Source organism: Meriones unguiculatus, chromosome 9, assembly GCF_030254825.1.
Source record: "Meriones unguiculatus strain TT.TT164.6M chromosome 9, Bangor_MerUng_6.1, whole genome shotgun sequence".
Lineage (NCBI taxonomy): Eukaryota > Metazoa > Chordata > Mammalia > Rodentia > Muridae > Meriones > Meriones unguiculatus.
Window position 1 is genome coordinate 58,084,801 of NC_083357.1, and position 23,574 is coordinate 58,108,374.

The 23,574-nt window shown below is 48.8% G+C and overlaps 1 protein-coding gene across 1 annotated transcript in view; it reads left to right on the forward strand.

The window, feature by feature from the left end:
* The window catches only part of Tep1 (telomerase associated protein 1), a 45,566-nt gene extending 22,238 nt beyond the window's left edge, over positions 1-23,328 (forward strand). The window contains exons 18-55 of the mRNA XM_021639024.2: positions 160-318; positions 904-1,080; positions 1,342-1,462; positions 2,349-2,473; positions 2,710-2,823; positions 2,912-3,029; positions 3,165-3,359; positions 3,457-3,632; positions 3,713-3,869; positions 4,004-4,183; positions 4,489-4,581; positions 5,412-5,544; positions 5,657-5,807; positions 6,048-6,181; positions 6,334-6,422; positions 6,630-6,744; positions 7,803-8,043; positions 8,235-8,352; positions 9,484-9,608; positions 9,740-9,839; positions 10,032-10,187; positions 10,313-10,525; positions 10,764-10,917; positions 11,013-11,225; positions 11,783-11,943; positions 12,290-12,403; positions 13,770-13,877; positions 15,203-15,335; positions 15,526-15,602; positions 15,683-15,812; positions 16,422-16,558; positions 16,693-16,817; positions 19,746-19,889; positions 20,749-20,845; positions 22,241-22,346; positions 22,453-22,670; positions 22,757-22,861; positions 23,100-23,328. Of these exons, the coding sequence (XP_021494699.2) occupies positions 160-318; positions 904-1,080; positions 1,342-1,462; positions 2,349-2,473; positions 2,710-2,823; positions 2,912-3,029; positions 3,165-3,359; positions 3,457-3,632; positions 3,713-3,869; positions 4,004-4,183; positions 4,489-4,581; positions 5,412-5,544; positions 5,657-5,807; positions 6,048-6,181; positions 6,334-6,422; positions 6,630-6,744; positions 7,803-8,043; positions 8,235-8,352; positions 9,484-9,608; positions 9,740-9,839; positions 10,032-10,187; positions 10,313-10,525; positions 10,764-10,917; positions 11,013-11,225; positions 11,783-11,943; positions 12,290-12,403; positions 13,770-13,877; positions 15,203-15,335; positions 15,526-15,602; positions 15,683-15,812; positions 16,422-16,558; positions 16,693-16,817; positions 19,746-19,889; positions 20,749-20,845; positions 22,241-22,346; positions 22,453-22,670; positions 22,757-22,861; positions 23,100-23,222 (5,335 nt within the window). The 3' untranslated portion in view covers positions 23,223-23,328. The remainder of the gene's footprint in view (positions 1-159; positions 319-903; positions 1,081-1,341; positions 1,463-2,348; positions 2,474-2,709; positions 2,824-2,911; positions 3,030-3,164; positions 3,360-3,456; positions 3,633-3,712; positions 3,870-4,003; positions 4,184-4,488; positions 4,582-5,411; positions 5,545-5,656; positions 5,808-6,047; positions 6,182-6,333; positions 6,423-6,629; positions 6,745-7,802; positions 8,044-8,234; positions 8,353-9,483; positions 9,609-9,739; positions 9,840-10,031; positions 10,188-10,312; positions 10,526-10,763; positions 10,918-11,012; positions 11,226-11,782; positions 11,944-12,289; positions 12,404-13,769; positions 13,878-15,202; positions 15,336-15,525; positions 15,603-15,682; positions 15,813-16,421; positions 16,559-16,692; positions 16,818-19,745; positions 19,890-20,748; positions 20,846-22,240; positions 22,347-22,452; positions 22,671-22,756; positions 22,862-23,099) is intronic.
* Positions 23,329-23,574: the final 246 nt, after the last annotated feature.

The following is a 23,574-nucleotide window of genomic DNA, read 5'->3' on the forward strand; positions in this document are numbered from 1 at the left end:
AAGTTGAGAATTGTGGACAAGACCTACCCGGCATGCTTTATGGCTGTCTTCCTAAGGGGTGCCACGAACAGGGCAGACATGTTTTGTTCCCTGTTTCTCTTGGAACATCTTGCTGGTTCTGATCTCTAACCTTCTGTTCCCATTATGCGTTTTGTTTAGGTTCATTGCAGAGCATGGGGCCTCTTGTCTTCTGGATCATGTGGGCCAACTAGATAAACTATTCAAGATTCCCCCACCCCCAGGAGAGACGCAGGTCCTGTCTCTCCGGCCGCTGGAGGAGAACGTCCCTGACCCCTTGGTTCCTATTTCCCAGCATGGGTCAGTCTAGGTTGTGTGACTTTGTGACCTGGGAGGGTGGCCTTCAGAACCTGGAGAATTCCTGTGACTGTCATTCTGTCTGCTAAGGTGGCATTTGTTCTATTAGTAAGGTAGTTTTCCTCCCCAGTCAGGGGCTTCCTGGAAACTGTCAGATTGTAAACCTATTCCTTGCTTTACTAGAAAAAAAAAAAAAGTTTGAATATAGGGAAGACTTCCTGACAATATAGCCATAGGTAAAAAGATTTAGAGCACAGGCCGTGGCTTATCACACCGGCTTTGCCAAATGTAAGCTTGAACCTTACATTGGTTTTAATTTCTTAAACATATAGTTAAGGATGAGGTCAAGGTTTGCCTCGAAGTATTGCGATCGTTGTAATAATGATTCTCTGAAGAAAGAGGCATGTATGAAATGGCAAGTGGGGCTCAGATTTCAGGTTTCCGCCATTGGTCCCACAGCAAGGTTATTCTCTAAGACACTTCTGCTGTCTGCTGTAGAGATTTATGCCAAGTGCAGAATGGTAATTGTACCTATGGCTGTGGACTTGAGATGGGGACTGATCCCTAGGCCGAACCACTTACCTACAGATGGCGCACCATCCGGGTCTTCATTTCCTCCACCTTCCGTGACATGCATGGGGAGCGAGACTTGCTGATGAGATCTGTGCTGCCAGCGCTGCAGGCCCGAGTGTTCCCCCACCGCATCAGTCTTCATGCCATTGACCTGCGCTGGGGTATCCCTGAGGAAGAGACCCTAAGGAACAGGTGCAGGGCCACAGGGAGGAGGGCCTGGGTCAGGGGTGAGAGGACAGAGTGGTGGAACTCAAGTGGTCAGATCAGGGTTGGGGCTGCTAGATCAAGTGAGGGCAAGGGAAGGCTTTGCCTTTTTGATACCAACAGGAGCATTTTATCTTCACTTTGCCCAGTGTAAGTCAGGGCCCTGCCTCTTCTGTGTTTGTGCCTTATTGCGAATTGCTTGAAACTACCCACAGTGACTCATTCTTGTTCCCATAATCATGCCTACAGACAACTGGAAGTATGCCTCGGGGAGGTGGAGGACTCACAGCTGTTTGTGGGGATTCTGGGCTGCCGCTACGGCTATGTTCCCCCCAGCTATGACTTGCCTGACCATCCTCACTTCCACTGGGTAAGGCAGCCAAGGTGGAGGGGCTGGGGATGAAACAGGAGTGGGGAAAAGCCAGCTTGGCAGAAACCCTGGGATGCTGCTCCAGTAGGTCCTTGAGTCTTGAAGGGAAACGCAGGCAGAAGACTCTTTGAGACCACAGCCTAGATGAAGCCATTCCTTTGAGGGTTGAGGGTGGATCTGGTTGCCCTCCCTTTGGACATGTATAGACTATGTGGCTTTGTTGGAAACAATGTGGTCTAAATTAGCCTCAGTTTCAACACATCTTAAGTAGAAACAACATGTACATTTCAAGGCTAGTATGAGATAGAATTTTATGTAGCTGGGTGTGGTCATGTATACCTGAGATTGGGTAGGAGGGTCAGGACTTCCAGGAAAGCCTGAGCAACTAAGTGACATTGTCTCAGACTATAATGAAAAAGGTCAGGGAATCTGGGCATGGTGGCTCATGCTTTTAATGCCAGCACTGGTGAGGCAGAGGCAGAGGCAGAGGCAGAGGCAGAGGCAGAGGCAGAGGCAGAGGCAGAGGCAGAGGCAGAGGATTTCTGTGAGTTGAAGGCCAGCCAGGTCCACATAGTAAGTCAGTCTCTCCCTTTCTCTCTCTCCCACTCCCTCTTTCTATCTCTTACACACACACACCAAAGGTCTGGGAATATAGCTTAGTGGTAGAGTACTTGCCTATCATATGTAAGGTTCTGAATCCAATTTCCAACACTAATAACACTTTAAAATACCCAGTAAATGTCAATCATTTGGTAATTGTTAGCTGTGTCTGGAGGAGGGAGGACACAAGTTTACTAAAATAAGGGTAATCCTGGGCATTTGAAGGCTTCCAGGGATGGGTTGATGCTTGGGACTGATCCTGCCTGTGTCTTTCTTCTCTGTGAAGGCCCAGCAGTACCCATCAGGGCGTTCTGTGACAGAGATGGAGGTGATGCAGTTCCTGAATCGTGGCCAACGCTTGCAGCCCTCTGCTGAAGCTCTCATCTACTTCCGAGATCCTGATTTCCTCAGGTACCTTCTGTTGCTACCAGGTCAAGTTTTCCTCCACAGAAAGCCAGCTAGATTCAGTCCTTAACCACCCAGGATTCAGCACTGAAAGGGAAATGGGCTTCAGAGAGCATGTCTTTGTCACCCCCAAGTCAGATCTCAACCTGAATGCAAAGTTTCAGGGGGCCAGAGCCTTATCTCCCAGGCTGGTGACAGGAGTCTGAATGTGGCCTCACCCCTGGGGTATCTTTGATGGTCAGCTCTGTGCCAGACGCCTGGAAACCTGACTTTATTTCTGAGTCAGAAGAGGCCGCACATCGGGTCTCAGAACTGAAGAGATACCTACACAATCAGAAAGAAGTTACCTGTCGCAGGTGAGCCCTGGGAGGTGGAGGCACTTATCCAGGTGAGGTGTGGTCAGGAGAGCCTACTCTGACTGCCTTCTGTTTGCCTTCCCTGCAGGTACTCCTGTGAATGGGGAGGAGTGGTGACTGGCCGGCCCTATGCTGGGGGGCTGGAGGAGTTTGGACAGCTGGTTCTGCAGGATGTGTGGATGATGATCCAGAAGCTTTACCTGCAGGTCAGCAGGAGTGTTGATGTTGGAGGGGAGCAAGCATGGTAGGCCTGGGTGGGAAGCAGGTTGGTGGGGGTCTGGGTTCTAGGCCAAGAGGTCCTGAGAAACATGGAAACATCATCAGTGTTCTGTGACCCTCAGCCTGGGCCCCAGTTGGAGCAGCCAGCCTCCATGTCAGATGATGATTTGATCCAGGCCAGCTTTCAGCAGCTGAAGAACCCACTGAGTCCTGCACGACCACGCCTCCTTCAGGATACAGTGCAGGGGCTGATGATGCCCCGTGGGAGGCTGAGCCTAGTGACTGGGCAGGCGGGACAGGGCAAGACTGCCTTCTTGGTATGAATCTCAGGCAGGGGGAAGGGCTTTGGAGGTAGGGCAGGGAGGCTGTGCACACAGGAAAACGTAAACATGGTTTTTGTTCTGCCCTATGCAGGCCTCCCTTGTGTCAGCCCTGCAGGTTCCTGACCGGCCCAACGTGCCCCCCTTAGTTTTCTATCACTTCTCAGCAGCCCGCCCTGACCAGTGTCTTGCTCTCAACTTTCTCAGACGCCTTTGTACTCACCTGCATCGAAACCTGGGAGAGCCGAGTGCCCTCCCCAGCACTTACAGGCATGTACCTACCTCGAGATTAGCCAGCCGTGTTGCTGTCCCTGCTTCCCCACCTCTGACCCTGACCTCTTCACACACAGAGGCCTGGTGTGGGAACTGCAGCAGAGGCTGCTGCTCAAATCCGCTCAGTCACTGCAGCGTGGTCAGACCTTGGTCCTTATCATCGATGGGGCAGATAAGTTGGTGGATCAGAATGGACAACTGATTTCAGACTGGATTCCCAAGTCTCTTCCCCGAGTGAGTGTGATGCTGAGCTGAGAAAGGGGGAAGGCTGGAGAGAAGGGTGCCATGGAGTTGTAAGGAGCCGGACCTCGCTGAGGCTATTTTCTTTTCTCCCCCTACGTTTCTGTTTCTTTGTGTGAATATCACAGCGAGTACACCTGGTGCTGAGTGTGTCTAGGGACTCAGGCCTGGGAGAGACCCTTCAGCAAAGTCAGAGTGCTTATGTGGTGGCCTTGGGGCCTTTGGTCCCATCTTCGAGGGCTCAGCTTGTGAGAGAAGAGCTGGCGCCGTATGGGAAAAGGCTGGAGGAATCACCTTTTAACAACCAGGTTGGACCTGGCCCTGGGCTGGTGGGGATGTGGGGGGAATCGGGTAGCCATGAGGGACTGCTGCTGGGGCCACTGGATGCCTTCCTAGAACTGCTCTTTGGGTTTTTCCAGACCTCTCTGCCAGGGGAACTTGCTCATAAGATAACTTTGATTTTTTTTTCATAAGACCACTTAGACTTTTCCATGCTGCCCAGTCACTCTAGAGAGGATGCATAGATTTATGGCTAAGGGGGGCTGGGTAGGAAGTTTTCCTAACTATGGTAGATGTCCCTAATCCCCATGCTGAATCCTCCACATCTGACCAGATGCGGCTGCTGCTGTCAAAGCAGGGTTCAGGCCTGCCACTGTACCTGCGCCTTGCCACGGACTACCTGAGGCTCTTCATACTCTATGAACAGGTTGGTTGTTCCCTGTCCACAAAATCTTAACGGGCTTCCCATTACTGTTACCCTCCTTAGTCTCCGGTCCTCATCCCTGTTGGTCTTCCTTACTTTTCTGTTGTTCTGATAAAATACCCTGACACAAGCAGCTCAGGGTGGAAGGATTGCTGTTTTGTTGCTTGTTTGGTTTGGTTTGGTTTAGTTTAGTTCTGGCTAACAGTTGGAGTTTATAGTCTTGTTGTAGCCAGTGGCAGAAGCTTGGAGCAGCTGGCTACCTAGCACCTGCTGCCAAGAAGCAAAGAGCTATAAGTCCTGTACTCAACACGTTTTTGCCTTTAAACAAAGTGCAGGCTATCAGCCAAGGGAATGGTGCCGCCCACAGTGGGTAGGCCTTTCCACCTCAAGTTCCCAGGACATGAGCAGAATGAAACCTGATTCTTGACTAAAATATCACACAAATAGGCCCTATCCCGATAAAGTCTTTGTTGCTCTCTGAAAGTTCTGGTATCATTTTTTCCCCCCGTTTCATTTTATATTGCGGTGATAAGACCAATGCCCCCCAAAGTGTGTAGGTCTTCACACCTCAGTTATGCAACCAAGATAATTCCCCACGGGCATGTCAGAGGCCCATCCTTGAGGTGACAGGTAACTCTAACCGTCACGTCATCATTCACCTTTGGCTGCCTCTGGTCACCTGTTTCCCATCTTTGACTTCTGCTTCTCTCTCAGCTGCTTTTCTTTACATTTTCGTTCCTCCTCCCTGCAGTTCTTGCTACTCCATCCCCTCTCGTCCAGAGTCGCTTGTCTGCCTCCCCCTCTGACAAAGCCTGCTCTTCTTTTGCTCCCAGGTGTCCGAGGGGCTTCGAACCCTGCCCGCCACTCTCCCACTGCTGCTGCAGCACATCCTGGGCACCTTGGAGCGGGAGCATGGCCATGAGGTCCTTCCTCGAGTCTTGGCTGCCCTTGAGGTCACGCGTAGTGGTCAGTGCTTGGGCAAGGATGGGAGGCTGAGGGCCCAGCTATTGGAGGGGTTGCGTGTAACGGAGGTGGATTCCCTGTGTGGTTCGGCCTGTCAGAGAGTTTGCATTTTCAGGTCTGACTGTGGACCAGCTGCATGCAGTGCTGAGCGTGTGGTTGGTTTTGCCCAAGGAGACTAAGAGCTGGGAAGAAGCAGTGGCTGCCGGTCACAGTGGAGACCCTTACCCCTTGGGTCCATTTGCCTATCTTGTCCAGAGTCTACGCAGGTAATGCTGCCCCGGCTGAGCTCCCAGCAGGCTCACTGCCTCTCAAGTTAGGACATCATATGATTCTTCATCCCACCCTTTCTATGGTATAGTCCCAACCCGTGCCTCCCAGGCCCTGAATGCTGCTGGTGCTATTACCAGCTCTGCGGTGGGAATGACAGAACATTTCTGTGCCAGCACGTTCACTGACTGCCTCTGTTTCTTCTCCCTTGCTCTTCTCTCCTCGTCTCTCGGGGACAGTTTGCTAGGGGAGGGCCCTGTGGAGCGCCCTGGTGCCCGTCTCTGCCTCTCCGATGGGCCTCTGAGGACGGCAGTTAAACGTCGCTACGGGAAAAGGCTGGGGCTAGAGAAGATGGCGCACATCCTCATTGCAGGTGATTGCAGCCGGAGTCAGCTTGGGCGGGAGTAGGCGGCTTGGACCTAGCGGTCAGGACCATCCACTGGCCTCGGGGTAGATAACTCCGCTGTAGCCTAAGACCTTGGAGCTGCTGCAGCAAGAAGCCCTTCTCAACGTCTGTTCTCGCAGCCCACCTCTGGAAGACATGTGATCCCGATGCTTCAGGCACCTTCCGAAGTTGCCCTCCTGAGGCTCTGAAAGATTTACCGTACCACCTGGTTAGTCCCCACCCTGCGGAGATTCCTTAGTCCGCTTGGGCCGTTCTTGGATCCCTTTCCCCTTTCTCACCAATCCCACCAGTGGCGTCAGGTTCTTTTTCCCAGGTCCTGGGTGCAGGTCCTAATGCGTAGGCATGCTGTAACACTAGCCTGTTCCTCCTCACCAGCCCAAGCACATCCCTAATGAACCCAATCCGCTCTCCCCAGCTCCAGAGCGGGAACCACGGTCTCCTGGCAAAGCTCCTCACCAATCTCCATGTGGCGGCGGCATATCTGGAAGTGGGTCTAGTCCACGACCTCCTGGAGGCTTATGTCCTCTACGGTGAGAAGAGTCATTGGGTTTTTCTTCTGAGATATGGGATACCCTGCTCAAGGGGAGGTGTGAAGAACAGCCAACTTCCCATTCCAACTCAAAAAGGCCGAAAGCAGAAGCAAATGATTCTTAGGAGACCCCTTTGCTTCAACGTGTTAGCTTCTCCGTTTATACTGTACAGAAAATTATCTAGGAAGTTTGTTAAAATTGCAGATTCTAAAGTCACAAGATTCTGTTTCCTTAGGTCTGCAGGGGGGGACCCAAGTTTTATACTTTGGGTCCTGGGTTCCTGGTGTGAAGTTCAGAGGGTCACACTTTGAGACTTAGAATGTTTTTTTAATATTTTTATTTATTTTATGTATATGAATGTTCTATCTTCATGTACACATACATGCCAGAAGAGACATCAGATCTCAATATTGATGGTTATGAACCACCATGTGGTTGCCAGGAATGGAACTCAGGACCTCTGGAAGAGCAGCCAAGTGCTCTTAACCACTGAGCCATCTCTCCAGCCTGAGACTTAGAATTTTAAGTATACCGTATAATTATATGTGGTGCCAAGGTTAATGGAGTCTAGGCTGACTTCCCAATGATATATTGCTTGTTTCTGACCTCTATTCCTTTAGTGTGTGTGTTTGTGTGTGAGTGTGAGTGTATGTGGGTGTGTTTGTGTCAGTGTGTATGTGTTTGTATGTATGTATGTGGGAGTATGCATGTGTGTGCATGTGAGTGTGTGTGTGTGAACACAGTCACCGACAGAGTCCAGGGGAGCTGTTAGCTCTTGTTCTCCACCTTACTCCACTGAGGTGGGGTCCCTCACTGAATGTGGAGCTCACTGTCTTTTGGTGAGGCTGATGGTCAGCAAGCCCCAGTGGTTTCCTGTCTCCACTAGCCCCAGCTCCAGCCCCACACTAGGGTTACAGGTAATGTAGCCACACCGGCTTTTATGCGGGTGCTGGGGATCTGAACTTGGGCCTTCAGGCCTGTACAGCAAGCTCTCCAACTCGCTGAGTCATCTCAGCAACTCTCAATCTCACTCTTCCCTTCTGTTTTTTTAAAAATAGCTTCTTCAAAGTCTGAAGTGAACCAGAAGCTCCTGGAGGCAGATGTTGCTGTCTTCCATACCTTCCTGAGGCAACAGGCTTCACTGCTCACCCAGTACCCTCTGCTCCTGCGCCAGCAGGCGGCCAGCCAGCCTGTAGACTCACCTGTTTGCAGCCAGGCCTCCCGGCTGACCCAGCGATGGCACAACCAGTTTATGCTGCGATGGCTTAATAAACCCCAGACCTTGAAAGATCAGCAAAAGTAAGACCCTTGCCCCCAGCTCTGGGAAGCCTTTCAGAGAACAGCAACAGCTCTTGCAGAGCAAAAGTAAGGACAGACTGGAACTGCCACCGAGAAGGGGATTCAGGCACGGAGGTGCAGAAGTTGATTTTCATTGGCTTTCTTTCCCTCACTTCCTCTTTCTTCCTACTTTTTTTCCCCTCCCTTTCTAGCTTGTCTCTGGCAATTTCCTCATCCCCAACTGCTGTGGCCTTCTCCCCTAATGGACAAAGAGCAGCTGTGGGAACTGCCAATGGGACAATTTACCTGCTGAACTTGAAAACCTGGCAGGTATGATGCTGAAGACAAGACAGAGTGACCATCAGAAAACTCTCACTTCCCTGAAGGTCTAGGCAAGCCAAGCACATCCTTAATACCCTAGTTGATTCAGCAACTTCATTCAACTCATATCAAATTAGACATCTTGGTCAAAGGCTCATTCAACACCTGGCTGTGGTGGTTTACACTTATAATTCCAGAATCAGGGTGACCTGGACGGGAGGATTGTGAGCTCAAAGTCAGCCTGGGCTATCTATCTTATCTATCTATCTATCTATCTATCTATCTATCTATCTATCTATCTATCTATCTATCCATCCATCCATCCATATATAGATCTATATCTATCTCTGTATCCATTTATATAGATCTATCTATACAGATATCGATATATCTATAGATAGATGGATGATAAATGTAGATATTTAGCTCAGGCTGGCTTTGAGCTCACAGTCCTCTCTCCCCAGTCTCCCTGATAATATGTATGTATAGTTATATGCACATTTATACATATATAGATATGAACATATACATACATACGTATTTATTTCAAGTCCAGCTGGGACAGCATAGAACAAAATGAAACTCAAACAACAGATATGTCTGTGCAGCATTACCGTGCAGCTTCCATTCAAAGCACATTACTTAGGATTTCAAGGAATACAGGGCACAGAACCAGGACCCAGTTGTTCACATGATAAGGTCTCTGAGAGTTGTGTGGCTAGAGGAGGACCTTGAATGGAGAAAGGCCTGCCCTCCAGCTTGCACAAGGAGCTTTAGCAAAGACACGGGAGAGAATGGTAAATGGCTATGAATGATTGCAGCAGCATGTGCTAGCAGACTGCAGGGAGGAGACACAGCCACAGCTTGCTCTTCTTACCCACATCACCCCCTCGCCCCTGTGTTCATGCACTTATGTAACACTCTTTCCCTAGAACGCTGAAAAATCTGTGGAGTAGGAAAAGTCACCCTGCTTTGATAAGGAGGTTCCCTTGATCCTGTGTTTGGGCTGGGACTGTAGACAGCCAAGGACTTAAGCCCTTTTTGCCTTGGCCTCCTTTTTGTGGCTGGGGCCTGGAATGGGTTGCATGTGGAGGGCTGTGGGAATCAGCTGAGCCACGCGTCCTGAACTGCCTGTTACAGGAGGCGAAGGCTCTGGTGAGCGGCTGCGATGGGATTTCCTCTTTTGCATTCCTCTCGGATGGTGCTCTTTTCCTTACGACCTTCGACGGGCTCCTGGAGCTTTGGGACCTGCAGCATGGTTGCTGGTAAGTGGATCCCTCCCTTACATGGTTGCTGGTAAGTGGATCTCTGAATGGAAAGCCCCTAGAGAAGTGAGTGAGGAGGGAGCCTAATTGCCAGGCGACCCCAGGACCCCGACTTTGTCTTTCTGGGGCAGGGTGTTCCAGACCAAGGCCCATCAGTACCAAATCACCGGCTGCTGCCTAAGCCCAGACCGCCGCCTGCTGGCCACCGTGTGTTTGGGAGGATACCTAAAGGTAACTGAAAAGTGACCCTAAACTTTGAGCACACCTGATTTGTTGCTCAGCATGGCAGAACCGTTGACTGTTTGTCCTAGGGAAGCCTTGCTGAGGCAGGGGACTAGATAAGATCACCCGCAGGGGCTCCGGGGCTGAGAGGTTCTGCCATTTGTCTTCAGCACCCTGGTTTCTCTTCTCTTTCTTCTCCAGCTGTGGGACACAGTCCATGGACAGCTGGCTTGCCAGCACACGTGTCCCAAGTCCCTTAACTGTATTGCCTTCCACCCAGAGGGGCAAGTGGTAGCCACAGGCAACTGGGCTGGCAGCGTTACCTTCTTCCAGGCAGATGGCCTCAGAGTGATCAAGGTAAGGAGGTCCTGTGGAGCTCTCCAAGAGAACATGCAGGCCAACAGTGGAAGTGGAGGATGCTAGCCACCTTCCACGTCATTTCTGAGCCTGTGCTGTTGTTTCTTTTCTTACACCCCATGTAGGAACTAGGGACCCCCGGAGCCTCTATCCGTACCCTGGCATTCAATGTATCTGGGAAGGCTGTGGCTGTAGGCCGGATAGATGGGACTGTGGAGCTGTGGGCCTGGCAAGAGGGTACACGGCTGGTGGTCTTCCCTGCCCAGCGTGGCTCTGTTGCTTCTGTTCTCTTCTTGCATGCTGGAGGCCGGTTCCTGACAGCTGGAGAAGATGGCAAGGTGAGTTTGCGGAGGGCCTGTGGTGGGTTCAGGGACAGAGTAGCAAAAGTAGGGGTGTAGTCAGGTAATGCTGGGAGCCGTTGTTGAGGGTCCTGGAGGAATTTGGATGGAGAGAGATAGAGAGAGAGAGAGAGAGAGAGAGAGATATTTTCTGAAGTCTTTTGAAGGAAGATGGCATGGGGGATGGGGGCCACACAAGTGGAGGGAAGTATCTTTAAACCCTTTACTCGCATCCTAGGCTCAGTTGTGGTCAGGATTTCTTGGCCGGCCCCGGGGTTCCCTGGGCTCTCTTCCTCTTTCTCCTGCACTCTCTGTGGCTCTCAACCCGGATGGTGACCAGGTGGCTGTTGGGTACCGAGAAGATGGCATTAAAATCTACAGAATTTCTTCAGGTATCAGAAGGGGAGTAGATGGGCTTACACCTTCGGAAGGAAGGCTTCTGCTGCCTCCTTTCTTTCTACAAATGTCTTTCTTTCACATTTTCTAGGTTCCCAGGGAGCTCAGTGCCGAGTGCTAAATGTGGCGGTGTCTGCACTGGTCTGGCTGAGTCCCAGGGTTTTGGTGAGTGGCGCAGAAGATGGTTCCCTGCATGGCTGGATACTCAAAGGAAGCTCCCTTCACTCCCTGTGGTTATCATCCAGACACCAGAAGCCTGTGCTCGGACTGGCCACCTCCCAGGAACTCTTGGCTTCTGCCTCAGGTATGACTGAGCAGTGTTATTAAGCCGTTTCTTTGCAACACACTTTCTAACTGCAATCACACACGCTCATCAAAATCCATGCACACACAATTTTTATCTGCAACTTTTAAAATGCTTTTGAATGCGCTCACCTTGCGTCATGATGCTAGACTGTTTCTAGAGAGAGGAGACGCGGATCAGAATGGCCTGGGTCCTCTGGAAGGGAGAGGTTTGGTCCTCATAGATGGCGAGTCGAGAGTGACCTAGAGACCTTGAGATAAGCAGCGTCTGCAGCAGCTGCTGTGTAAAGTGGGGTGGGGAATTGCAGACATACCGGGGCCACAATCCTGACCTGGGTTCTTCCCGGCAGACGCTGGGGTGCTGGGCATTCCCTGCTGTGTGCTCAGGTAGTGACTGGGCCTTACCCGGGACCTCTACACGTCCTGCTGATTCACCATCCCGCTTCCTTAGAGCTGTACTCTTAGATGCTGGGCTCTGCTCCCGTGGTTTCTTTTGGCCTCCTGGGCCAGTCTTGCTTCTGCTTCCAGGAAGCACTTCCCTTTCTGTTCCGCATGCAGAGGATTTCACAGTGCGACTGTGGCCCAGGCAGCTGCTGACACAGCCGTACAAGGTAGAAGACTTCCCTGGTGCTGCTGAACTCCGGGGACACGAGGGCCCAGTGTGCTGTTGTAGCTTCAGCCCGGATGGAGGCATTTTGGCCACTGCAGGCAGGGATCGGGTGAGCTGCAGAAGGGTGTCACCCCGGGCCCCACAGCCCTTCAGTCCCTAGATTCCTGAATAGTCTATTTCCCGTTGCTTCCTCGAACTTCTTGATCTGCCAGATCTGCAAGTGGGTCTGCCTGCATGCCTTCCACACTCTCTCTTCTTTCCAACTTCCTGCTTGAAACCAGGCACGGTGTTAGGGGTGTGTTAGGAGATGAAGGCAGGAGGGTCAGATCATTAGCTAGGTAGGTCGTCCAGGGCCAGTTTAGGCCACATGAGATGCTGAAACAACACCCTATCTGAAAAGACTTTGGAATTCCTGTGATCTGTGTCCTGATGGATCCCTGTCCTTGCCTTCCCAGAATCTCCTCTGTTGGGACGTGAAGACAGCCCAAGCCCCTCTCCTGATTCACTCCTTCTCCTCCTGTCATCGTGACTGGATCACTGGCTGTGCATGGACCAAAGACAACGTACTGGTGAGTGAGGGGTTGGGAAAGAGGTCGCAGAGCCCAGCAAGTACCCTGAAGGAAAACACTAATCTCCGTTTCTAAGGTTTAATAATAGTCATTGCTGACATTTGCTGGTGCACAGTATATGCTAGGGTTTGACGTGAGCTCAATTTTATCTTTTACCGCAGTTAATCTTTACAATGCCTTTATGTCTTCCTCACAGACAAGAAAATGGACCCCAGAAAAGCATTTCCAGGGTCAGGCCAGGGTTAAAGCTGAGCCAGCCAGTGTTCTTTTTATTTAAATTCCTTACACTTTTATGCTCGTTTGTGTATATGGATGGATGGATGTGCTGTTGTGCCGTGGTGTGTACGTAGAGGTCAAAAGATAACTTGGGGGTTACCAGTGCTCTCTTCTCACATGCGGGTTCTAGGGTCTGAACCTAGGTTGTGGGGCTTGGTGGCAAGCAGCTTTACCCACTGGGCCATTCCACCATCCCTGAGCCAATAACCATTCTCAGAGGAAAGGCCCTCTGCCTTCTTGGTATTAGATATTGGACTCAAGGCCTTGTGTGTATTAGGCAGATGCTCTACCATCTAGCCATCCCTATAGCCCAGTGGTTCTCAACCTTCCTAATACTGTGATCATTATTGGTGGTGAGCATAAAATTGCTTTTGTTGCTATTTTATAACTGTAGTTTTGCTACCGTTAAGAACTGTAATATAAATAGCTGAGATGCAGGATATCTGATATGTGACCCCTATGAAAGGTTGTTCTACTCCCAAACGGATCATGACCCGCAGGTTGATAACCACTATTATAGCTCATGGTTGGTTTCTTCTCTTTCTTTTTTTTTTTTTTTTTTTAATTTTAAGATGTAATTTGAAAAGAAAATTATTTGTGTGTCTAGGCATGGGCTTGTGCGTGTGAGTGCTGTGCCTGTGGAGGCCAGAAGAGGGTGAGGAATTCCCTAAAACCAGAGCTGCAGGCCATTGTGAGCTACCTGATGTGTGTGCTGAGGAGCAAATGCATACCTTCTAGAACAGAGCAGTTTTGTAATTGGAGCCTTCTCCAGCCCCAAAGCCCATGTTCCTGACAAGATTACAGTACTGTCTCTACAGCTTTGGAATGCCTGAGCGTGAAAGACATTGCTGTGATTTATTTGCTCCTAAGGCATGAAAATAATCTCAGATTATTTTCTTGGGGTTTGTGAAGCATATTTTCCCTGTGTAGAGGGGAAGAAAGGACCCAGGCTTGGTGCTGAATGCCTTTAATCCTAGCTTAGTGAGTTCCAGGCCAGCCAGAGCTACATGGTAAGGCCCTGTTTGAAAGCCACACAAACAAAATGTTAGAGGAATTCTGATGATCTTGCCCCTCTCACTTTTGACTGTAGGTCTCCTGCTCTAGCGATGGCTCTGTGGGACTCTGGGACCCTGAGGCAGGACAGCAACTTGGCCAGTTCCCAGGTCACCAAAGTGCCGTGAGCAGCGTGGTTGCTGTGGTAAGGCGGTGGACTTCACGAGTGTTCCCTGGGAGGGTCAGGAGGATCTGGGAGACTGAAAGCATCAAGTGTCTAACTCAAAGGCAAATAGTAAAAGTGCGACACTTGGGACCGGTGGTCGATGTGATGGGTTCCATGTAAAAACACATCCTCTTAGTATCACAAATTTCTGGCAAGATTTTCTGAGCCCCTCAGCTCTGCGGTTCTGAGTACCTCTCCCTTTCACACCTGCTAAGTCTCTGATGTTTACCCTCTCCTCTCTGGAGGAAGTTGAGGGTCTTGGCCAGGTATTTTCTGGTTCTTGGTGTTTTAATCAGGAATTAAATAAAAGCACACAGAGAATGGGCTGAAGAGTTAGCTCATCGGCTAAGAGCTCTTCCAAAAGACCTGAGTTCAATTCCCAGCACCCACCTATTTCCCCAGGGAGACCCTGAAGCCTCTGCCCTCCTTAGGCAACTCCAGTCATGTGCACATGCCTACACACACACACACACACACACACACACACACACACAATTTAAAAAAAAAATTTAAAAGCACACACAGATTGTGAAAGCAGAGTAGTAATTTTATTCGAAGCAAAATATTGTATTGGTAAGATACACTGTCACTGGGCAGTGGTGGCATGTGCCTTTAATCCCAGCACTCTGGAAGGAGAGGCAGGTGGATCTCTGTGAGTTCGAGGCCAGCTTGGTCTAAGAATAAGTTGAAAAAGAAGAAAAAATACGCTGTCATGAGTGAAGGGCCCCAGGCTGTTGGCTAGGGCTTGTTGTATAAGGTCTGAAGGAAGGAGGAGTTTGGTTACTAGGAGTATAGGGTGTAGCTTGAGCGGTTCTCTATCGATAGACTTGGGTTAAATGAGCTTTTGCTTGCTGCATATGTCTTTTGCCACAATGCATCTACTTTTGATTATATGTACACCAAATAGGGACCCAGTTTGCTTTATTAAACATGCATCCAAAACCAGTTCAGGCCAGGCCAGTCTCCCTGCGCTCATACCCTGATGGGCGAGAGTATGATTGGATGGAATCTGTGTGTGTTTGATGGATGTTAGGGGGAAGATAAATGTATTCCATTGTTCAGAGAGAGGATGTGTGCAGCTCTGTGCAGGTGGGGGACTTGGGTTGCTGACAGGTTTTAGGTGTGTTTGGAGAGGGGCTATGCTTAGTACATGCAGGTCAGGGTCTCAGGGGAATTATCACAAGAGGGTTGTGTGCAGACTCCAAGCAGGTACAGTCCAAGGCTACTAAACTATTCCCTCTGCTGCTTCGTTTCTCATGTCCTGCTCACTGTGACTGTTCTCTGACACTGTGATCTGGGGATAGGAGGAACACATTATATCTGTGAGCCGGGATGGAACCTTGAAAGTGTGGGACCATCAGGGTGTGGAGCTGACCAGCATCCCTGCTCATTCAGGACCCATCAGCCAATGCGCAGCTGCTCTGGAGCTCCGCCCAGGTATCAAACTACCAGCCCTTCCCCTTCATCCCCCTTTGTTTCCTCCTCTTCCTTTTCCTCTTCTTCTTTTTCAGTACTAGAGATTAAACCTAGGCATCTAGGGCCCCATGCTTGCTAAGACAGCACTCTATTACAAGCCTTTGCCACGGGGCCTGGCCTTTCCTTCTGAGTTGGTTTCCTGTCTTTTCAGCTGGACAGCCTGGATCTGAGCTTCTGGTGGTGACCGTTGGGCTGGACGGGGCCACAAAGTTGTGGCATCCCCTCTTGGTGAGTTCTCTGCAAGAAGTGGGGTAGGGAAGGGATGGAGAAGGTGTGCAGGACAGCCTCTGCAACCCCCTTCTTCCTAGGTGTGCCAGATACATACTCTCCAGGGACACAATGGTCCAGTCACAGCAGCCGCCACTTCAGAGGCCTCGGGCCTCCTGCTGACCTCAGATGACAGCTCTGTACACCTCTGGCAGATACCTAAGGAAGCAGGTGAGTAAAGGGGAGGGGAGGTAGCAGGAAAGGTGACTGCAACAAGGAGTGCCTGGGGTAACCTTAGAACTCTTTATCCCTTCCAGGAGCCCTGGTGTTTCCCTTCTTTCCTTCTTTCCTTCTTTCCTTCCTTCCTTCCTTCCTTCCCTCCCTCCCCCCTCCCTCCCTCCTTTCCTTCCTTCCTTCCTTCCTTCCTTCCTTCCTTCCTTCCTTCCTTCCTTCCTTCCTTCCTTCCCCCCTCCCTCCCTTCCTTCCTTCCCCCCTCTCTCCCTTCCTTCCTTACCCACTCCCTCCCTCCTTCTTTCTTTCTTTCTTTCTTTCTTTCTTTCTTTCTTTCTTTCTCTTTCTTTCTTTCTTTCCTCCCTCCCTCCCTCCCTCCCCCCTCCCTCCCTCCCTCCCTCCCTCCCTTCCTTCCTTCCTTCTTTATTCTTTTTTTGAGACAGGGTCTCACTATGTAGCCTTAGCTGGCCTGGAACTTACTATGTAGACCAGGCTGGACTCAGAGAGATCCATCTGCCTCTGTATCCCTAGTGTTAAGATTAAAGGTGTGCACCACTGTTCCTAGCTCAGTAGCAGAGCCCTTAATGCATCGATTCCTTTCTTTTCCAGATGGTAAATATGAACCTAGGAGTTCTGTGGCCATCACTGCTGTGGCATGGGCACCAGACGGCTCTGTGGCAGTGTCTGGAAATGAAGTCGGGGAACTAACACTGTGGCAGGAAGCCAAGGCTGTGGCTACGGCACAGGTGTCTTAGTCTGTGTGAATTCTGTCTACCTTAATGGAACTTCCTTGGGTGGGAGTTTTGCCTGCCTGTGTGGGAGGGGAAAGGTTTATGCTTTGTTCCTCAAAAGTACTGAACTGAGCTTGCTTCATACACAGGCTCCGGGCCGTGTCAATGACCTGATCTGGTACTCGGCGCATTCATTCTTTGTTCTCAGTGCAAATGAAAAGGTCAGCGAGTGGCAGGTGGCTGTGATGAAAGGTTCACCGTTCAGAACCTCCAGGTGAAACAAGACAGCTGCTGATGGGAACATCAAACTGTGCATAGCTAGGCTTTTGTTATGATCTGTGTGTGCCTGCAGGGGTGAGGCTGTGGTAGGGTGTCTGCCCCTGGCTTTATCAGTTGTTTTCCATCTACATTTGATATTTTTGGATATATGTAAGGAGGAACTGGGTATGCGGGGTAGCCAAGTCATATTGCCTTACCTTATTTTATCTGTGAGTAATACCTGTAGAGTCTGAGGGAGGTTAGCAGAAATAGTAACTTTTTCTGTTTCTGTTTTTATAGTCTTCACCTATGTGTGCAGAGGTCACAGAACAGTCTGAGGGAGTTGGCTCTCCTGCTAGCATGTGGGTTCTGGGGATCAAGCTCAGTTCGTTGGGGTTGCCAGCAAGTGCTTTTACCCATTGAGACCTCTCACTGGCCTTTGGTCTTGTCAATTTAAATGAATAATTCTTAAGTGCCTACTTGGTGTCAAGTTCTGGGCCAGACAGTGTGGTACCAATGAGTTGTTTTTACTTGTTTGTTTATTTGGGGGCAGGGTCTTATTATCTTGTTCAGCCTATCAGATCACAGTCCTTACAACAGAGCCTCTTGAGTGGCTGGAATTAGAGGTGTGTGGTACCAAACCCAGCTCAATTTTTAAAAAACCTCCAGTAGCTCACAGCTGTGTGGAGTCTGAGAAATATTAGCAAAGAGATGGTTTTTAAGATTAGACATAAAATGCTGGGCACGGTGGTGCACGCCTGTAATTTCCAGCACCTGGGAGGCAGAGGCAGGTGGATCTCTGTGAGTTTGAGGCCAGCCTGGTCTACAAAGTGAGTCCAGGATAGCCAAGGCTACACAGGGAAACCCTGTCTTGAAAAACAAAACAAACAACAACAACAACAACAGAAGATTAGACATACAAAATGAAGAATTTTCTGGACCAGTAAGGGAACGGAATGGTATTTTAGAAAAGCAAATAGTGTTAACATAATCCATAAAAAGAAATGATGTTAACAAACTTTATGGAAGGCTGTGTGTTCTCAGAGTAATCCTTTCTGTGTGTGTGTGTGTGTGTGTGTGTGTGTGTGTGTGTATGTGGTGTGCTTGTGCTTATTCAGGTCTGTTCACATAGAGATTAGAGGACAATTCTTGGAGTTAGTTCTTTCCTGCACCTTGTGCCTTACCATCTTACTGGCCATACTTGGAGTAATTCTGGATGTAGCCAAGACCTTGGATTCCTAGAGGGGATGGAGAAGGTGGTAGCCAAGAAGTTAGACAGTAGTGGGGCATTCCTTTAATTCTAGCACTCAGGAGCAGAGGCAGGTATATATTTTTGAGTTCAAGGTCAACCTGGTCTACACAGAGAGTTACAGGCCAGTCAGGGCTGCATAGTGAGACCTGTCTCAAAACAAAACAAAACAAACAAAAAACAAAAACAAGAGAGAAAGAAAAGAAACAAAAAACTAGCTTGTAGAAGGCATAGTCTTGAAAATTTCAGATGAAATAATTATCCAAAGGTGTGTTTATTCTTTTGAGTTTTTTATTTGCTTGTTTGTTTAGTTGGTTTTTGTTTTTTTGAGACAGGGTTTCTTTATAGTCCTGGCTGTCCTAGAACTTACTCTATAGATCTGGCTGGCCTTGAATTCAGAGATCTACCTACCTCTGCCTCCTGAAGGTTGAGATTAAAAGAGGTATAAGCTACCATCACTGGAATCAAACAGTACCCTATGTATGCCAAACATATATTCCAGCATTGATCAATGCCCCTACATTGTGATCTGAATTTTAGAGGGAGAATGTAAAAGGAATTTCTATTCCTCTGTTTTAATTGTTATCTCAGAGTCTACTGTCTCTGTCTGTTAACCTGGGTCGAGCCCTGGACGCTTCTAGCCTCTGTACAATCTAACCTAGGCCTAGAATGTTTTCAGCCTCTGAGACTTACTGCTTAATAAGCTCACCCTTTTTTGTTCTTACTTAGATCTGGTTGGCTGGTTCAAACTAAACTGTTCTGACTAAAACTATTCTCCCAGCTGACTTACTCAATCTGGCTTTTCTCTTAGCCTCTGACTTGTTCTACTCGGCCTCAAACCAGCAACCTTTTCTAATCTCTGGCTCCTCATTCTCTGGCTTGTCCTGTCTTCAACTGTCTAGCTTGTTTTTTTATTCAACCTCTCTCTAAAACTCTCCCGGTAAAACTGCCTTCTTTCCCTCTTCCTCCCTTCCCCCCTCCCTCTCTTCTTCCTCTCCCTCTGCATTGCCCATTAAGTAGCCTCCCTTTCCTCTGTTCTCATGAAGGTTGGGTATATCCTATCTGTCAAATCTTCCTGATTTTTCACTTTTTCTTCCACTTAATTAGACCTCACTTTCAAACAAGGGTTCTTCCTTTTACAAACTAACTTACCTTCATTGTTTGGAATTAAAGGCCTATACTACCATGCCTGGATCCAAGCTTTTCTTTACCTGAAACTTGCTCTATACCAGGCTGGTCTTGAACTCAGAGATTTGCTTGCCTCTGTATCTTGGATTAAAAGACCTTGAAGGTCTTTGGATGTCATCTCTTGCCACAGCAGCCATGTTCTGAATTAAAATTCCTTTATAGGAGAACATGATGGCAAGAAAGAGGATAGAGTTGGCAGAGAGATGATGATGGAAGGAAGCCAAAAGACAGCAATGTTAGAGAATCCCCTTTTGAGCAAGCAAGAGAGAGTGACGGTGGATGTTGATGTAAGAAGGGCAGGTGCTAGGAATACAGCTCAGTGCTGGGGTGCTCATCGGCCCTTGTCTGATACAGGTCAGCAAAAGCAAGCCAGCATGCTCATAGGATGTATGGAGTGTATCAGTCATTGTGTTTTATACTCCATCCATGAGAAGTATGTAGAAATGAGCCAGAGAAGTCAGCTAAAGAAATGACCTTCACTGTTTCTGTGTGTCTTTTGAGCTACAGTCTTCACCTGAAGCGAGTTCTGCAGGAGGACCTGGGAGTCTTGACAGGTCTGGCTTTGGCCCCTGATGGCCAGTCTCTCATCTTGATGAAAGAGCATGTGGAATTACTACAAATGAAGCCTGGGTCGACTCCATCTTCGATCTGGTGAGATCCAAAATGCTTTTCCCTCTTGTGCTGAAAAGAAGAAACGTGGTTTAGAGGTTACTCCGAGACTGAGTCAAACTCAGGATAAAACACTGGGATCTTTTTAAAAAATGTATTTTAAAAATTAAAAAAAATGTGTTTATTTACCTTACATACTGATTGCAGCTCCCTGTTCTCCTCCCAGTGTCCCCCCTCTTCCCATTCTTCCCTCTCCTTCTCCCCAGAGAACGGGGAGGTCCCCATGGGTACCAACCCTCTCTGGCACATTAAGTCGCTGCAGAACTAGGCACATCCTCTTCCACTGAGGGCAGTCAAGGCAGCCTGGTTAGGGGAATGGGATTCAAAGGGAGGTATCAGAGTCAGAGAGGGCCCTGCTCCAGTTGCTGGGGATTCACGTGGAGACCAAGCTGTACATTTGCTGCATACGTGCAGGGCCCCCATGCATGCTCTTTGGTTGGTGGTTCAGTCTCTGTGAGACCCCATGGGCCCAAGTTAGCTGACTCTGTAGGTCTTCTTGTAGAGTCCTTGACCCCTCCGGCTCCCTCAATCATTCTGTCAGCTCTTAGGATTCCTTGAGCTAGTATTTGGCTATGGGTCTCTGCATCTGTTTCCATCAGTTGCTGGGTGAAGCCTCTCTGGGAATTATGCCAGGCTCCTGTGTATAATCATAGAAGAGTAACATTAATAGTGTCAGGAATTGGTTCTCTCCCATGGGATGGGTCTCAAGTAGGGCCAGTCTTTGGTTGGACATTCCCTCAGTCTTTGCTCCATCTTTGATCCTGCACACATTTTGGGTTGAAGGTTGTGTGGGTGGATGCACTGGGGTCTTGGGCTCAGCCTCTTTCTTTCTTGTAAGCAGCAGGAGGTATACGGCACACTCTTCGATACTGTGCACGAGCAAGGAGTATGGTGTATTTTACCTGCAGCAGGGCAACTCTGGATCACTTGCCCTCTTGGTGAGTCCTGTTTGGATGTGTTAAAACATTTGTCTAGAACCAATGCATTTAAACACTGGAGCCCATCAAGGAGGATAAAAGGAAGGGAAAGGCAGGTGGCTTGCCCTTTTCCCTTCTCCTGGAGCAACTCTATTTTAAACCATTGGATGCTCAGTTCCCATGTGAGATTCCACTGTGCAAAAAAGGGTTGTATCATTTTGAAAATCAGGAACCTAGGAGATCCTTCCTTCCTAACCTACCCTGCTCCCTCTTTAATTTGAGAGTCTCACTATGTAGCCATGAGTGACCTGGAACTCACAGACAATGGCTTGCCTCTGCCTCCTGAGAGCTGGGAGGTGTGTGCCATTGTACCTGGTTCTTTTTCATCTTTCTAATTTTTTTGTTTTACATTTGTGTGTGTGTACCTGTCTGTCTGTGTATGGGCACTTGTATGCCATAGTGTGTGTGTGGAAGTCAAGAGTTGGTTTTCTCCTAACATATGGGTTCTAGAGATCAAACCCGGGTTGTCAGGCGTGGGGGCAGTTGCTTCTCTCCAAGTCATCTCTCTCTGGCCCCTAGCTTGTGCTCTTTCTTTCTGTCTCTCTTTCTGAAGCAGGGTTTCTCTGTGTAGCCCTGGATGTCTTAGGACTTGCTCCATGGAGCAAGCTGGCCTGGAACTCAGAGATACTCTGCCTTTAACTCCCTAGAGCTGGGATTAAAGGTGTGTGCTACCATGCGCAGTCTGTCTTCTAGTTTTCTTAGGGGTGTGTGTGTGTGTGTGTGTGTGTGTGTGTGTGTGTGTGTTCCTTGTCTCAGTCAGTGTTAGCATTTTGAGGGCAAGGGCTACTTCATGTCTCTGTCATGATGCGGTTACTTCATAGTTTTAAACTTACTGATTTGAGCATGTCAAAGCTAGATTGCATTTCCAAGATTCCCGAGGTCTCTTGTTTCTGGAAAGTTTATGAAATAGCAGAACATGACATTGAGTGCTGACAAATGGGAAAATACAGGCATGTTGTTGTTCTGACAAAGGAAGCCAGACACAAACATGTCCACACTACAGTCAAGTGGAGTGTGAGAACACATGCAGTACATCATGACACTAGATTCTGCCACCATCTTTCCGTGTGGGGGGGTGTTCTCCCACCAACTGGGGATGGGCAGGAGAATATCAAGATGGTAGAATATTTTATGTCTTCACCTGTGGGGACAGCAGGGGTGGATTCTTATATGCATCCACATGATGCATGTACTTTACTTATAGAGTTTTTTGTTGTTGTTGTTGTTGTTGTTTTGTTTTAGTTTGGTTTTAATGTTCTGATCTTCTTAGAGCATCTTAGATTATCTTAGTCTTTGTTATCAGAGTTCTGTCATAGACAGACTAAACAAATTACCTACCGACCTATCCTTTCACAGGAGCAGAAGGAGTCAGGAGAGCTTGACGAGATCCAGGACTTCAATCTGAATTTAAATAATCCTAACGGGTCCCGGGTATCTATCACTCAGGCCAAACCTGAGTCAGGTTAGTGGGAGTGCAAAGACCAGAGGAGCCCTGGGGTGGCTTGGGGAGGCTGCTGGGTTCCAAAGGCCTGATACCTGGCTTTCTAACTCCACTCCTAAAATGACAGAGTCATCATTTTTGTGTGCCACCTCTGATGGAATGCTGTGGAACTTAGCTAAGTGTACCCCAGAAGGAGAATGGATCGTAGATAACATCTGGCAGAAAAATGCAGTAACAGCTAAAACTGAGACTCTAAAATCAGATCCATCTCTGCATTCGGAGTTTGATTTCTCTTCAGAGAGCTGGCCAGAGCCCATATGTTTAAAGGCACGTCAGTGCAAAAAGGTAAGCTTGGGGATGGTCATAGAGGGAGGGGATTCTAAATCCTTCTAAAGCCTCCCTTGACCTCATGTTGGTCCCCTCCTTTCTAGATTCACTTGGGCTCAGTCTCGGCCCTCCATGTGCTTCCTGGATTGCTGGTGACGGCTTCAGAGGATAGAGATGTGAAGCTGTGGGAGAGACCCAGTATGCAGCTGGTAAGTGTGGGTCTGTGTGTGCACCATCGAGTGAGCTGAGAAAGGGCTATTACAAGCAAGCAAATTTAGGATAAGGAGGGGCAAAAGATGAAAGCAGTTTACTTCAGTCTTCCAGTGGCCTGTTTCTAAGGTATTGATTTAAGAGAAAGATAAGTTAATAAGGAGAAATCCTCCCTCCCCCCACCCCCCCCACCCCCGGTCTGTAGCTTCACCTTCCCCATTTCTGTTCCTGTTTCAGTTGGGCCTGTTCCGATGCGAAGGGCCAGTGAGCTGCCTGGAACTTTGGCTGGAGCCCAACTCTCCCCTGCAGCTTGCCGTGGGAGACGCACAAGGAAACTTGTATTTTCTGTCTTGGGAGTGAAAATGCAGCACGGGACAAAGATGATGTACTAGATGGTGCAAACCTGAAGACACCAGTGTCTGCATTCTTAATAAGATTATAAAAATAAAGTACTGGAAGATCTTAAGTACGGCCCTGGTTTTGTTCTGTAGTGGATTTAGAGGAGGGAGGGATACAGGTGGTTTTTTTCTAAGTTAACATTCATTTGTGTTAGAACTGCAGGAAAATGAGCCACATCTTTAATAGGCAGGTTAGATTCCTGTGTCCCATTTTGGCCCAAGATCTAAGGTCCCATTCCTGTCAAAAAGTAGAATAAGGGTATTGTTGACCTGTTCTTAGTTTGAGTAGTCTCTGAGGGACTCTTGTTTGATCA